General features: G+C 44.9%; 2 protein-coding genes across 2 annotated transcripts in view; one reads left to right on the top strand and one right to left on the bottom strand.

The window, feature by feature from the left end:
* Positions 1 to 16,121, top strand: part of LOC311059179 (uncharacterized protein) — a 431,271-nt gene that overhangs the window by 239,070 nt on the left and 176,080 nt on the right. The window lies entirely within an intron of this gene.
* The window catches only part of srbd1 (S1 RNA binding domain 1), a 91,791-nt gene continuing 85,150 nt past the window's right edge, over positions 9,481 to 16,121 (bottom strand). The window contains exons 20-21 of the mRNA XM_084076588.1: positions 13,356 to 13,540; positions 9,481 to 10,750 (exon numbers count right to left, since the gene is read on the bottom strand). Coding sequence (XP_083932714.1) covers positions 10,458 to 10,750; positions 13,356 to 13,540 — 478 coding nt within the window. The 3' untranslated portion in view covers positions 9,481 to 10,457. The remainder of the gene's footprint in view (positions 10,751 to 13,355; positions 13,541 to 16,121) is intronic.

Consider the following 16,121-nt stretch of genomic DNA (forward strand, 5'->3'; position numbering starts at 1 on the left):
TCTGAGTGTTTCAATCACTTACAGGAAGTATAGATCTTCATTAGTCTGTCTGGGACAAACAGGGGCCCGACGCTACTTTGACTAAATACATTCATTCCCTCTTCCTTCCTTCCTCCCCTCTCCATACTTGCTAACAGCTAATAGCAGCTAGGCTAACGATCAGCACTTTGGGTGGGCTGACACCTGACATGTGCGACGGAGGCTTAAGTAGTTTTACATCTGATGCGCCTAACAATGGGAACTGGAGTGATGACAGTAGTTCTAAAGGACAATTTGTTGTCAAAATGGGGTGAGAGATCAGAAGAGAAAGTGGCCAGAGTTTTTACGGTGTTACTCTGCAGGAGCATAGCAGTCTTTAAGAGGGTCTGTCCATGCGTATGTCTGTCTGCCTGTGAGCTAATCTCACGAATGGCTGGACCGATAAGCGGCAAGTTAATTGTGCACACTGCCAGTAGTAGTTGTTTTTCAGGTTTTATTTAATTTGTCATTAAAAATAAATACATTTCTAGTCTATTTCACCCCCCCCCCCCCCCCCCCACACACCCATACACACAAACACATACAGACACACACGTTCAACTAGAGTGAAACAACAGCTTGCAGGTAATCAGCCATCATTTCTAGGCCCAGTTCTATTTATTATAAAATATATTTGGTTTGCAAAGTAGTGCGATTGGTGAATATTGTAGTCCATCAGCAACTGTGGCTGGGGGACAAGAATTTTGCTTTCCTGCCACGCTTACAACCGAGTTCTCTCTACATGTATATTGGTTTGTGCCCATAAACTGTCTCTAAGTCTGTCTGTCTGTAAGCCAATGACACGGCAGTGCAGTCCCTGCAATGCTGTGGTTGTATATCTGCTACATCACGCCCAGTGACAAATAACCCTCACCACAACTATCTGTTACAGACCACTAATTAAGCTCAACGCATTTTGAAATGAGTGCTAATTATACCACAGCCGCCTGCTGCACGTGTAGCGTGCAAACAGTCTTGACTGTAAACCTCCACTGCAAAAATGTGGTTGCAGCCCATTACAAGGCACATCAAAGTGAACTGTGTGCGTGTGCGTGTGCGTGTGTGTGTGGGGGGGGGGGGGGGGGCGGTATCACCACAGATCAGAAATTCAGAATGTCACATTACAGCTGTCTTAGCTAGGTTTCTACATCATCTGTCACGACAATGCATAATTTAGCTGCAGTGCATGCTCTTGCCTGTGGCACAGGAAGAGCGAACATCTTCAAACAAGTGAAATGGCTACAGTTGTGTTTCTTTCAATGTGGTCACAATGTGGTTCTCAACTGGTTTACATCAGAATGTCACAGTGACCATGAAGACAGTGACCCCACATATTAAAGCTGGTGTAAATTTAGCTCTGTATTCCTATTGCAATAATTGCTATCGAGTGTTTGTTCAGGGGGTCTCTCCGTCAATCTGGCTCTTTAATAAACAGAAAATATATGTTCCAAGTAGGGGTGCCAAGTTTATCCAATCAGAAGAAAGAGCTCATACAGGATACAGGATAAACAAATGGAATTGGAAGTGATGAAACACAAAAATTGAGCAGACACATTTTGAACGGGAACACTATGAACTGAAGCTGATAAAGGATGATCTTTGTGCAGTTCCCTCTCCTGAATGGATAAAATTGGCATCCCAGCCTGAAAATGTATTTTCCGTTTCCTAACGAGCTGGAGAGAGACGGGGAGTCCCCTGTTACTGAACACTCTATAGCACTGATTACGGATCGGAATACAGAGCTTTATTATTTTTTATTTAAATTCTTTTACAAAAACATATCACTTCCACCCCTTTAAATAGCACAATACATTTTCTCTTTAATCTGCATCGTGACCCCGAACAGACCATCTAGAAGAGAACCCACCGCTGGGTCCGCATCCACTGTATTGGGAGTATTGGCGAACGCAGTGGCGGATGGACCAGTCAATCACCTTCTGTTTCAGGAGAACATTTCCCAGTGTGTTTTCTGTGTGTGTTGGTAAGACAATCCCCCCCGAGCGCCCTCTTCCTTCCTCTCCCTGACACAGTGTTGCTATGCAGCGAGACTGGCCTCCCTGTGGGATGAACATGAGATATGCATATGAGATGTGTGAAAGCTGGGACACTAGGTTTGTGTGAGTTGTGTGTGTGTGCGTACACTGGCCCGAGTACGTGTCTAACATTCTGCGTGGGTGTGTGTGATATAGCCGGTGTCCTATATGGGATGTGTAGATAAAGGCTTAGCCTATAGCGAATCCCCAGAGGAGGCGGGCTAACCCAAACACTCAGCCGTCAATCAACTACAAGCCACCAACCGCGGTCGCGACCCGGGAACAGGAAGAGGCCTCGTTGTCCCTGAACGGATCTCACAGCTCCGCTGGAGGGAGCCGTGTGTTTGTGTGTGTGTGTGTGTGTGTTGCATTTGTAAATGTCAGTAATGTGCCATTCAATGGTAAAGTGTGTGTGTGTGTGTGTGTGTGTGTGTGTGTGTGTGTATACAAGGCAAGCTGGCAATTCACTATATAACAATATAGTGGTGTGTGTGTGTGTGTGTGTGTTTGCTCCGGTTAATAGTGGCTGATGATAAAAATATTTGTTGGACAAATCTTCACCAAAATTACCGGTAGGCTGTAATTGGCTTCCAAAATTAGTGGGAGGGGCCTATGTTTTTATTATTCTTTTTTTTTTTACAAAAAACACCATACAGTATTTCATGAAGAATATTCACTCATACACACACGCCCCGGTTGATACTGGCTGATGAGAAGAATATTTTTGGGACAAATCTTCACCAAAATTACCGCCCGGCAGGCTGTAATTGGCTTCCAAAATTATTGGGAGGGGCCTATTTTTTTTTGCACGCGCGCGCACACACGCACGCACACACGCGCACACGTTCTAATTCCACTTGTTTTCATCTGGACAATTGATCTTGTCAGGCAGAGGGAACATTGTCAACAAATAGAGTCAAACCCTGCACCAAAGCACACAACCACCGAGGCAGGTTGAATGTAATTCAAGTGTGTGGGGGTGTGCGTGTGTCTGTGTCTGTGTCCACGTGCGAGTACGCATCCTACATTTTACTCTCGTTTCTCTCTCATTCCTTTTGATCTCTCTCTCACTCCTTGTAAAGGACTTGATGCATACCAGGATGGCGCATACAAGCAGCGACATAAATCATTGTCCCGCTGCAATATACTCAATGTGCCCGTGTGTCTACGTGTGTGTCCAATTGCTGGTGGGCTGGGGGAACACCTGGGCTGTTAGAGAAAATATTTAGCCAGGGAAGAGTCACTGCTGGAGGGCAGTGGTGTAAAGTAAATAAGTACATTTACTCAAGTATTGTACTTTGGTACAACTTTGAGGTGCTTTTATTTTACTGGAGTATTTCCAATTTTCAGTACTTTTACTCCTACTCCACTACATCTCAAATATTGTACTTTTACTCCACTACAATTACTTGAAAACTTTAGTTACAAGTTACTTTGAAGATATAAATTATTATATTATAAAACATACATTAAACACTTTAGCCCTATTTTATACCTAGGCTATTTGAAAATAGCCGATCTACAAGCTCACAAGTCACAACGCGTCGCATTGCGACACGTTGTGAGCTTGTAGATCTGCTATTTTCAAACATTTTAGTACTTTTACTTTTGGTACTTTAAGTACCTTTTGATACCAATACTTTTGTAATTTTACTCAAGTAAATTTAGAATTCCAGACTTATACTTGTAACAGAGAATTTCTACAATGCAGTATTGATACTTTTACTTAAGTAATAAATGTGAGTACTTTTTCCACCACTGCTGGAGGGGCTTGTCGCTCACCACACCATGCCCGTGCTCCCCAACCCCCCATGTTCAATCTCATCCAGTAATGTCCTTAAGACTCATTAAAATAAACATGCACACTCATGATTTGCACGCACGCACACACACACACACACACACACACACACACACACACACACACACACACACACACACACACACACACACACACACACACACACACACAGAAGGCATTATCCACTTAGGGGAGATGAGCAGCAGGGCTGGAGGGGTCAGTGGATTGTGGGTAACGTAGTTATGATAATGGTTGGCGGGGAGGAGGGTAATGAATATCAGCACACAAGATGGCCTGGAGGGAGGGATAGGACGGAGAGAGTGGGGGGGAGACTGAGAAAGAGATAGCTAAGCTCAGGAGATCGCCTCCAAAGAGGAGAGAGCTGGTTTCTCCCTCCCCAAGGAAATTCAGCTAAACGCAGGCTGCTAATAAGATGCTCACTTGCGCGATGCCATTTATCTTCCCCCTCATTTAGGGAAAGCTTTTATAAGCTCTGTTGATGAGGTGAGACGCAAACAGCCGCATCCCCTCCCCTCAGGCATCGCTGTGGCATCCTAGTGTGTGTGTGTGTGTGTGTGTGTGTGTGTGTGTGTGTGTGTGTGTGTGTGTGTGTGTGTGTGTGTGTGTGTGTGTGTGTGCACGCTTATATACCTAGAGGGCAAAATGGGGATACAATATGTAAATTTGATGCATACATGCGTACAGTACAGTATATCTTGTATATTGTATAAAATTGCCCAGGTAAAACAATTGATTTTTAACATTACACAGTCCATACCATTCCCCTAAAGTTGCTGTCCTAAGGATAACGCAATATGAAGACACCATTCTCTCTCTCGCTCTCTCTCTCTGTTTGTCTGCGTCAGTGTTTGTGCTTTGCCAGCAGCAGCAGCTGACAAATGAAGTGTGTGAGAGGTTAATGATGAGAGTGTGAAGGAAAAAAAAGTAAGAAAAGAGAAAAAAAGGAAAAGAAAGACAAAAACATATGAACGTGTCCACGGAGCCAGTGAATGAAATATGTGACTCTGAGTGTGTGTGTCCTGGCGCGTGTGAGGTGGTGTGTGGGCGTCGAGAGGGGAGAGCTCATAAAACCCATGATCGCACTGATGAGGTCACGGGGAGAGAAACCTGAGAAAGCCTTTCATTTCCTGTCTCATTCCACGCCCCCCCCTCTCCCCCCTACTCTGTCTCTCTCCCCTCGATCCATCTCTTCTCTCATTCAGCCTATCCATCACTCTCTCTTGTTCACCAGATACCATTTTTTCCCCCAAACACCCGAGGAGTTTCACTCTATCTTTAAAGCCCTGATAATCAAGATACAAATAAACAATTCATTCAGATTTATACAAATCAGACTACCTGAAAAGTTCATTTTTCAATAAACCAGAACAGCGTGCTCCTCAGAAAGCAGATCTCCGCAAGGCCGGGTTGCCTACCCAGGTCTGTGTCAGTCATGGGGTGCAGCCATCAGGACATGGGGAAGCTGCGGGGGGATATAGAGTACGACAGACAGTGCAAGTACCGGTACTCACGTTCTTGCCACCCCCTATGGGCAGAACAGAAAGAGCTTTTGGAGATGGAGGCCCCTCAACATGTGATTACAATTTTTGGGGTTGAGTGGATGTTGCATTGAAGATAATATGCTGTAGGGCCTGGCCACAATTTCTATCTAATCTCACCAAAGGGAATTGAGTAAAAACATTGCCTTGTCACAAATCTAACTGAAACAGAATATTATGATCGTCTGCTATTTCTTTGCATTAGATATTCATATACGTACTTATTGGGTGGAGGACGAATTCAACATAATTTCATGTAATGTAGAGTATTAGCCACTGCCATGGCAACCTGCATGGGAGAAAACGTTCAGATTGAGTGTCGCTGTAATTTCAGTGATGCCAATAATCATTTATAGTGCAGAATTTACATAAACCACCTTCACATTAAAAACAAATCAAGGCAACTTGAGGTGTGCATAGTTGAGCCGTGCATTTGTTTTGGCATTCTCACACCCTGTGTTAGACACATTTGACATACTGTATATAAATACATATTATATACACTAACAACCTCCTTACAATAATTTCACACAGTACAAAAGAACTAACTAAATTACAACTAAACACTAAACAAACACACTATGATAAATAGCCACAGTTAAATGGAAATAGAAAGAGGGATTGAAACAGAAATAAAAAACACTCATGCCTTGCTGCTGTTCCCTTCACAAACTGAAAGAACAAACACAGGCTTCACCACTTAATGCGTTCACCACGTAATGACAAGGCCCTGGGTTGAAGTCTCCCTCAGGACCTGCGTTGCATGTCATCCTCTTGTATACTCTACGTGCTCTATTCTTTTGTTTATAATCTATATATACTGTAACTCTAATTCATTTGAAGAAAATAACCTTTGATTGATATTTTATTTAACCCAGTAAGACCTGAGGCCAATTCTACAAATGCCTGCAGATGTACAGTTTGTGCTGCCCTGTGAGCTTGTATATCTGTTATTTTTGAATAGCCAACACAAAAATCTAAAATGACACCAGTTTTAATGGGTTACGGTATTTTAGGTCCTTTCTTTTCCTTTTTAAAGTAACTATAAACTACACCCACACTATCATATAAAATAAGATTTTTTTGGCTGAATTTGGCTACACAAACACCTCCTTGGGCAAAAGTTCCGATAAAATAACGGTTATATTTTTGAAAAAGTAAAATAAAACAAATAACATTATAGCCAGCAAGGTAGACAACCTTTCAGGCTGTACAAACAGTATAGTCATCATCAATGTGTCTGGACCACAGCTGGAGTCAAATACTTTTTCTATCAAAACCTATACAGTACATGTGGGAGAGACTTCATTCTTCTCAGTGGTGACACTGCTACTCCTCTAGTTATTTGTTGCTGAAAGGAGAGGATTGGCTGCTCACCACCAGTGGTGTAAAGTAACTAGGTACATTTACTGTACTTAAAGGTTTCATGACGTTCAGTTTTACCACACATTAGAAGTCTTTGTCATGGTCCTTCAAACGTGTATAAAAAGTTTTAACAAAAAAATCCATTCCATTGATCCATGGCAGGTGTTTTTCTCTCAAATTTCTAAAGCCTTTTCAACTGCAATGAAAAAATAAATCTTTGCCTGCGGGTGTCGCTGTTGAGGGATTTTGCCTGTCAATCATCGCGTTGCGACGCATTGTGAGCTTGTAGATCTGCTATTTTCATTTTATACATTTGAAAACTTGTGAAACGGGACATTCTACATAATGAGTAATTTATGCTTTTGGTACTTTGAGTACATTTTGATACCAATACTTTTGTACTTTTACTGAAGTCAATTTTTAATTCCAGACTTTACTTGTAACAGAGTATTTCTACATTGCAGTATTGATACTTTTACTTAAGTACAAAATAACAAAATATGAGTACTTTATCCACCACAGCTCACCACTGCAATCCCACTGTGGCAATCACAGGTGTAACACAGAGAGCTCGGATAGCTAGCGAATAAGGGAGCTGTGAGCTGCGTGTAAGGCTGTACTGTACTGTAGCTGCCTGCGTACGTCTCTATGGGACAGAGATGGGAGAGATGAATGGACGGTCATAGAATCCAGAGTGGACAGCAGGGAGTAACAAGAGCCCATAGTCTCCAGCCAATCTCATGTTGGCGGGAGACGGCGGAAGTTGTGAGCAGATTTACTTGTGTGCTGCTGGGGGTGCTCTAAAATCAGTGTCCCCTTCAACACTTCCTCTCCCTTTCTCCATCAATATTGTGCCTAAAATTTAATTAAAACAACTTGAGAGGGGCGTTTGGTATAACGATGAATGACTGAAACATGTTCAATGACATTTCAATGAAATTCATATCGTAGTATTATTCCACGGTGTCAATTTCCATTGCTTGTATTTTACAGACATCTCAAAGTACACCTGAGCTCACCCCATGACGCGGTGCTTGCAGACGCAGCGGAACGGAGGACGAGAGATGCCAAGGCAACCAACTGCCCACAGCCGCTCAGTTTCACATCCACGCCCCCATCGCGGCTCCGAGGACCATTAGCGCAGCCGTCTGCCAGATTGCCCGTCCTGTCTGCGAGCTCACGTTTTAGCAGGCGGGAGGGAGATTTGGTGCGCGAGGCACAAGGCAGGAACGATGCTGGGTTGAGCCGTGTTTGTGCTTTTTTATCCAAAAGAATAATAAAAAAAAAGGAAACAAAACTGATACAAAATAAGAAGCAGGGATATGGGACAACAAAATAAGACAGAATTGCTGAGGATAACAACTTGCCAAATCAAGTCAAAGTCAATGCCAATGGGGGCATTTTGATTAGGAAACCCAATATCGCTCAGAACACGACGGTGGAGTACGTTAACCCAGGCGGCCTGTGGGTGTGCAGTCTGCTCTCATCAGCACCAAGCAAACTGCCACTTCTGGTTACCTCTGACGGAGCATCTCTGTGTGCTTGTGTTTGTGTACGTAGCATATTATTCCCTTCTTCACCCTCGGGGCAGAGAGTGAGAAAACAGCCATACCAGTGATTAGGTATTCTGTACTGGGTAAGGTTTAGCGCAAAAGGGGGACCCGGGGCTTTCTCAGAACCATATTTCATGTATTTCTGTATTTATCCCAGTCTCATAAACACAAACAAATGAGATAATGCGGAGAGGGAGTCTGGGATTAATTTTGAAGCGGCTGATTAGTGTGCGTGTGTGCTTAAGAGACACAGAGTATGTCCTGGGATAATTATGTCTGGGACCGCGCCTCAAAACGCCTCTGGCCTTTCCTGGAGTCTAGGAGATACACCCCCATCCCTCTCTCTCTCTCTCTCTCTCTCTCTCTCTCTCTCCCTCTCTCACTGTAGCCCACTTTCTTTCTTTTACACTCACTAATCCTCAGTGTTCATTCAAGTCAGAGAGTGTACAAATGCACCCTAACATACGTCAATTTTGTTCCATTTACTGTATACACTCTCTGACTTAACCCATCAAGACCTGAGGCTGATTCTACAAATGTCTTCTAAACCTTAACAGTTTTCTGAAAAACATATGTTTTTATATCAGTGGTTCTCAAACTTTTTCATGTCAACGATCCACATAATTACATGGATTTGGCCACCGAACCCCCATCTCAAAATATTTTGTTCCATGGAACCCCAGAAGCAAAGATTTGAGTAAAAAATGTTCACTTTAAATAACATTTTAATACATTTTCAAGATTTTTCAAAAACAGCAGATCTCAAAGCTCAAGCTTCTATATCTGCTATTTTTTTAATAGCCAACCAAAGTGCTATATTTTCCGGCCTTAATGGGGTTTAAATGAACACTAAGGATTTCACTGTGTATGTGTTCCTGTGTTGTTGGGTCGTTTGTGGTGTCGTTTAGCCAGCCCTCTTCCTCCCATCTCTCAACTTTTCCTCTCTCCCGTAACCCTCCTGTCCTCTCAAACTGTTCTGTCTTCACCCTACTTATTATCATTCCTCCTGAGTACAGGACATCCATTTGGCTTATTCATCAGGTAAATGAAAGAGGAGAAGCTGCAGGAAGGGAGTTGAGAAATGTCATCCAAATTCAAAAACCATAATGAGGAGAAAACGGAGTCACAGTCATTTTTATTTTTGACCTGTTATGGCTGAGCACACTTTTTAGAGTCTACACATTCTAGAAGGTACACACTCACCTTATATAAAAAGGTCTACAAAAAATTATAATCATAAACCACATGTACAAACGAGTGGTCTAAACCAGTATAAACGAACCATTTGAAAAGCAGCATTTTTTCTTACTTTTTATTAGCTCTGGAACTGTTGGATTCTAAATCCAACATCTGGAGGATTATTTTAAGGCTGACATTTTATTTCTTACACTCGGCACATACTCATTTAAATTTCCTTATTAGAACCGACAGTAAGGATCTAGTCCAGGATCACACTATTCCTATAATGCTTCTGTTAATGGGTTGACTCCCATAAAACCGTCTGAATGAAAAGCTTCCCCCAGCCTAAATGAGGTGCCGATTTGAAAATAAGTACAAAGTAAAATCCTCAGTGTTAACGTATCCATACACTCTCAGAGCTAAACACTTAAACGATATACAGCGTTGGTTCTCAAAGTGGGGTCCGGGGACCACCAGGGGTCCTTGGGGGGGTACCAGGGGGTCCCCAGCAAAATTAGTTAATATAGCGTCGCAATAATATTAACCACTTTAACCTTTTATACTTTGGCTATTCATAAATAGATATACAAGCTCATAGCGCTATGAGTTTGTAGATCTGCTATTTTTGAAAAATCGTGAACATCAAATCTTTGCTTCTGGGGGTCCCTGGCAAAACATATTTTCAGGTGGGGGTCCGCGGCCACATACATATCAATTTGGGGGTCCTTGGCACGAAACAGTTTGAGAACCACTGCTATACAGTACTTCGTCATATGAAAAATAGGGGAAAATAGCAGATCTTTAAGCTTACAACACAAAGAGCACGTTGGGAACTTGTAGATCTGCTATTCCCTGCGTAAACAAAAAAAAAGTCTTGCCCTCTTTTCTCTCTTATGAGAATAACCATGTGTTCCACACACACACACCTCTGACCTCACCAAGGTGCTTCTTATCGGAGTACTCTGATGAGGTCCAGGCCGATGCGGCCCCTCTGGACGTCCACGCTGAGCACCCGCACTTCCACGCGTTCGCCAGGACCCAGGGCCAGGCTGCGGCGGCGGCTGTCGGCGGGAAGTTTGGCCGCGGTGATGTAGCTCTTGTGGATGAGGCCCGCGCGGCCCACGCCGATGTCCACAAAGGACCCGAACAGCGTGGTGTTGTCGACGCGACCCGTCAGCACGGCGCCCACCCTCACGTCACTCATGTGCACCACGCCACGCTTAAAGTCTGCCTGCTCAAAGCCTGCAGGGAGAGGGGGACAAATACAGAGAGAGAGAGTGAGAGGGATAGAGAGAGATACAGAAAGATAGGGAGGGGGGAGGGGGGGGGGGTGAAGGGAGGAAATGTGAAAGAGCAGTGGTTCTCAAACTTTTTCATGTCAAGGACCCCCAAATTGACACTTGTTAGCCCGCGGACCCCCATTTGAAAAGATATGCCAGGGACCCCCATAAGAGAAGATTTGTACGGCTCTAGCAGTAATTCTCAACCATTTTAATTTCAAGGACCCCCAGTTTGACAAGCATTAGGCTACAGACCCCCATTTAATGGCGTTTCTATCTCTGGGACCCCAATTTATATTGTAAAAACAATGTTAATTTAACTCTGAGAGTGTACAAATGGAACCAAATGGACCCGTTAGGGTCCATTTGGTTTCATTTGTACACTCTCAGAGTTACAGACCCATAAGGGTCCATTTGGTTCCTAACTCTATCATTTAGCTGGGGACCCCCTGGAACCCCCTCAAGTACCCCTGGGGGTCCCCGGACCCCACTTTGAGAACCAATGTGAAAGAGAGATATAAATAAAGAGAGAGACAGACTAAGACGGAGAACGATGGAGAGAAAAAGAAACTGAGAGTAATGACAGATGAGGAAAAAGTAGTACGTGGAAGTAAGAAGGAAGAATGGAGGGATGGGAAGGCAGAGGTAGAGGAGACAGGGGGAGGTGGGGGAGAGGGGCAGCGAAAGAGATGAGACTCAATGAAGGGAGGGAGGGAAGGAAGACAGAGATGAGACATGAGGGCATGAAATGTGTGCCGGCAGCGTGGTGGGAAAATGATGGAGGGAGGGAGGAAGAGAAAGAGAGGAGAGAGGGGACAGAAAGGATGATGAACAGAAATCATATTTCTAGCGGCAACCCGATCCTTTCCACCGCATACTTCCAACATTCCCTCGCTTGCCGCCTCCTCCGCTCCGCTTTCCGTTCAGGGTGGCTGTTTTTCGAGAGATCCTTTCCTTTCCGTGGCGTTAACACAAACAAGGGAGCTCCAGGAAATAGTCGCGTCCAATTATACTCCCCGTAGCACTGATTTCACGCGGTAGCCCCGGCCCCCCATCTGTTTGCTCAGCTGAGCGTTGGCCGGGAGGCCGGGAGGCCGCGCCGCTGTGGGTTGAAACCCAATCGGCCCAACCCGGGGATGAACCCGTAAGCCGCATCCCTTCTTCCCGAGGAACACAAGTGGTCAGTCGAGCCTGCTGGCCGAACACAAGTGTTACCCCAGCTTTTTGCATTTTCTATTTCGCATGGCGATCCGCATGAATGGCCACTGGCTCAGAAACTAGGGCTGGCAACAATTACACCATTAAGCGACCGCGCGTGTGGCCGATCGGATGTCGACGTTGGGGGAAAGAAATGGCATTTTAAACTAAAAACTCATCTGCCAAGAGTTTGTTGTCGTCTTCTCTCTCGTGTCTATTTATCTCTTTTGACTTTCTCTGACTTCAGGGCTAACAGTCTGTTGCAATGTTAACTTTGAAAACAATGTGCTCATCACAGGACCCAGATGGATACAGGAACACACACACACACACACACACACACACACACACACACACACACACACACACACACACACACACACACACACACACACACACACACACACACACACACACACACACACACACACACACACACACACAGGTAATCACACATGGGTCATGTAAACAAGTGTGGCAAAAGTGGAAACTTGAAAGAGGGATGAGTCAGTCAGAGGAAACAATTTGTGTTTGTATAAAAGTCTGAGAGTCTATGAGAAAAGCAGACAACATATTGTGTACAGTATGTGTGCAATGTACGTGTGCATTTGTGTGTGCTGTAATGCCTGATACACGCTCACACTGTGACGCGTTGAGAGCTTCTAGTTTGGCTGTTATCGGTGTACGACACCGGTGTGCAACTAAGTATAACATAGGCTTAAGTCTGTGTTGATCTCCCATGTGTCTGACAGTAGAGACAGCCTCTATCTAACCACCCACAGTCTGCTAGAGCCATTACAGCAGGTCTGAAAGTGCACACTGCAGGCCTTTGTTGGACACTATGGGACCGTATGATGTTACACTGCAGGACATGCCTATTATAATATAGACAGGAGAAAAGACACTAAGCATTGTAACTGGCTGACCGGCTGAACAGTTACTCAAGAAGTGCCGACATGGAGGCCAGATTTCCGCCAGCCAGTAGGGACCTGTAAAGACCAGTGGAGGTCAGAGAGATCGTCCAACTGGAACAGGACGAAAAGACTTAAACGTGCACCATATTTATGGAACATTTTAGGTCTGACATTTTATGCTTTTCATGTTTTCTTCCAGACTGCATTATAAAACTCAACAATGTAGCCTCATATGTAATGTTTTGTTTTTGTTTTTTAAGCAGCAAGCAACAACTTGGTGGTCACTTTGTGCTTTTCACACACCAATTCACACACCATAATTCATTCCAAAACCTGAAGAAGATGCAATTCAGTGGCCAAGTGACGGACATTCAGCGTCCAGTGATGCTTGAATAACCAGGCTGGTTACTATTACGTGAAAATACAGTGTTTTTGGGGACAGGAAGACTCTCATACCCTGTCGTATGTCGAAGCCGGGCGGCTGCGTCAGTCCATCTATTATGAGTTTAAGGGTCTCTGTGCTGGTGTCCAGGGTCCTGGCCAGTTCATCCACACCACTGGCCTTAACCTGGCTCTCCACGCGACGTCGCAGCTCTACACTCCCGATTTGGTCCACGCTGCCTCCCACCTGAGAGAGAAAACTGCGGAAAAGACGAGAAGAGAGGCAAGGAAAAGAGATAAGGGGAACGAAGAAACTGTTAAGCAGCAGCATGTAAGAAAAAATAAGCTCCTACAAACAGAAAACCTAAAATATTCCTCTGTGTCTGTGTGTATGTGCCAGCGTATTCATCTGCATTGGGTGCCCACTAGTGTGTGTGTGTGTGTGTGTGTGTGTGTGTGTGTGTGTGTGTGTGTGTGTGTGTGTGTGTGTGTGTGTGTGTGTGTGTGTGTGTGCGTGCGTGTACTGCGTATGCCTGACAAAGTGTTAATAAATGAGGTTTTAATAGAGGTCCCAGGTGGACTGCAGCACGTGGGCTAAGTCCCCTGTTGAGTGAGAGAGCCCTGGGGGCTAACTCAGAGAGAGAGGGGGGGAGAGAGAGAGAGAGAGAGAGAGAGAGAGAGAGAGAGAGAGAGAGAGAGAGAGAGAGGCGGGGGGGAGAGAGAGAGAGAGAGAGAGAGAGAGAGAACAGTGTATACTGTAAGTATAAAAATGAGAAACAAGAGAGGCAAGAATGAGGGGAGCTGGGGAGGAAATAAGGGAACAGAAACAGAGGTGTGCTGAGAAAAACATGTAAACTGAGGGAAGGGGGGGAAGTAAGACGAGAAAGCGAGCAGGGAAGGAAATACGGGGAGGGTGGAAAAGAGTGAGAATAATTATGCCCTAAATCTACAGGTTTGGAGACCCTGCCCACTGTTCATAAAACACACACACACACACACACACACACACACACACACACACACACACACACACACACACACACACACACACACACACACACACACACACACACACACACACACACACACACACACACACACACACACACACACACACACACACACTTACTTCACCCCCTAGTAAATCAGGTAGGTCCGCGGGGAGCTGTTAACGCCCTAACACCCTGCCTCGTGAAACTGCCTCAGCTTCAGTGGGACTGGACAGCGCGCCACGTCAGTCAACCGAGCGGACAAACCTCCTCAGTCATTGCCCGCTGGCAGCAATGTCCCGCCTCCCAAGGTGTCTAGACACCCAGTCAAGTTGCACCATTTAAAATTCACTTTCGCAATTACACGGAAAGTTATTAACTGAGTAACGAACTGGCATGAGGGCCTGTGTGAGTATCAGCACAGCGCTCGCGTCTGTGCGTGTTACTTCGTTAATGTATTGTTGTTTGCTTGTGAACAATACAGTGAAACAAAGCAGAATGCGTGTGTGTATGTGTGTGAGAGAGTGAGAGTGAGAGAGAGTAATGTATGGATGTGTGTGTGTGTGTGTGTGTGTGTGTGTGTGTGTGTGTGTGTGTGTGTGTGTGTGTGTTATTTAGGAATCTTTCCACGGCAGCTGATGGATAGGAGTATGTGTTTGTGTGCGCGTGTGTGTGCAAGTGTGTGGACCAGCTGGACATCGTCCAGTGATGGATGTCCGTCGCCGTGGCAGCCTGACGCCAAACGGACACCGCAGCTGTCCCCCGCCCCGTGACAGACAGGACAGGTGGGCGGGCGTGCGTGCATGCATGCACATCGCACCCACACAGCACGAAGATTGGACTCAAACACACACACACACACACACACACACACACGCAACTGGAAAGTGCTCAGTTGGCAGCAGGGAGGACAGTGTGGACGTAACAGGACACTGCTTGTGTACAAACTATGTATGAGACAGCTGGGAGAGGACGGGTCCCTGCCAACTACCTCACTCCTCCTTTCCGCTCTCCTACCTCCTTCCTCTGTCTTTCTCTCCTAACTCTCTCTCCCCATCCCCTAACTCTGTGAGTGTAGAGATAACACTCTCAGAGTTATAGACATGTGAGGGACCATTTGGACCCCCCCTCAAGGAACCCTGAGGGTCCCTGGAGCCCACTTTGAGAAACACTCTCCATGCCTATGTTTCCTTCTCCTTCCTCCTCTATCAAAGCAGAAGACGAGAAATGGATCCCTCAGAGATCATGTGGTTTGTCCTACATACAGCGCAGAGCAGTGATTCTCAACCATTTTCATTTCAAGGACCCCCAGTTGGATATGAATTAGGCCACGGACCTCATTTGTTAAAATTGTATACCATTTGATACCAATCTGCACTGTAAAATCCTCAGTCTTAATTTAACTCTGAGAGTGTACGAATGGCACACTCTTTGAGTTACAGTACATGGTTAATTTGGTTCTTAATTATGTGTCACCTCCTAAAGAACCCCTGGGGGTCTCTGAACCACACTTTGAGAACCACTGCTTAATACTGCCTGTTTTTCTACCACTTTTGCAGTTTCTATAAAAGAATTTCCAAAAATGAAGTTGGGTTACATTTCACATTTAAACTTTCATACTACTTCAGGAAATGCACAAGTAGGCCTTCTAAACTAGCCGCTCTATCCAGAGAACCAAAGGAGCAGATAAGATGAAAATACACTGCCAATATGGGCTATTCTATAAGGTGTGGCTAAGATTTCTGCATTTCTTTATGGTTTCACACAAAGCTGCAAGGCTGACCACAAAACGAGGTTACGCATAGCGTTTCACAATAGGCACACACACGCCATATTGTGTATAAGGCTTTGT

The sequence above is a fragment of the Gymnoscopelus microlampas genome (genome assembly GCF_963454915.1).
Source record: "Gymnoscopelus microlampas genome assembly, chromosome: 13".
Taxonomy (NCBI): Eukaryota; Metazoa; Chordata; class Actinopteri; order Myctophiformes; family Myctophidae; genus Gymnoscopelus; species Gymnoscopelus microlampas.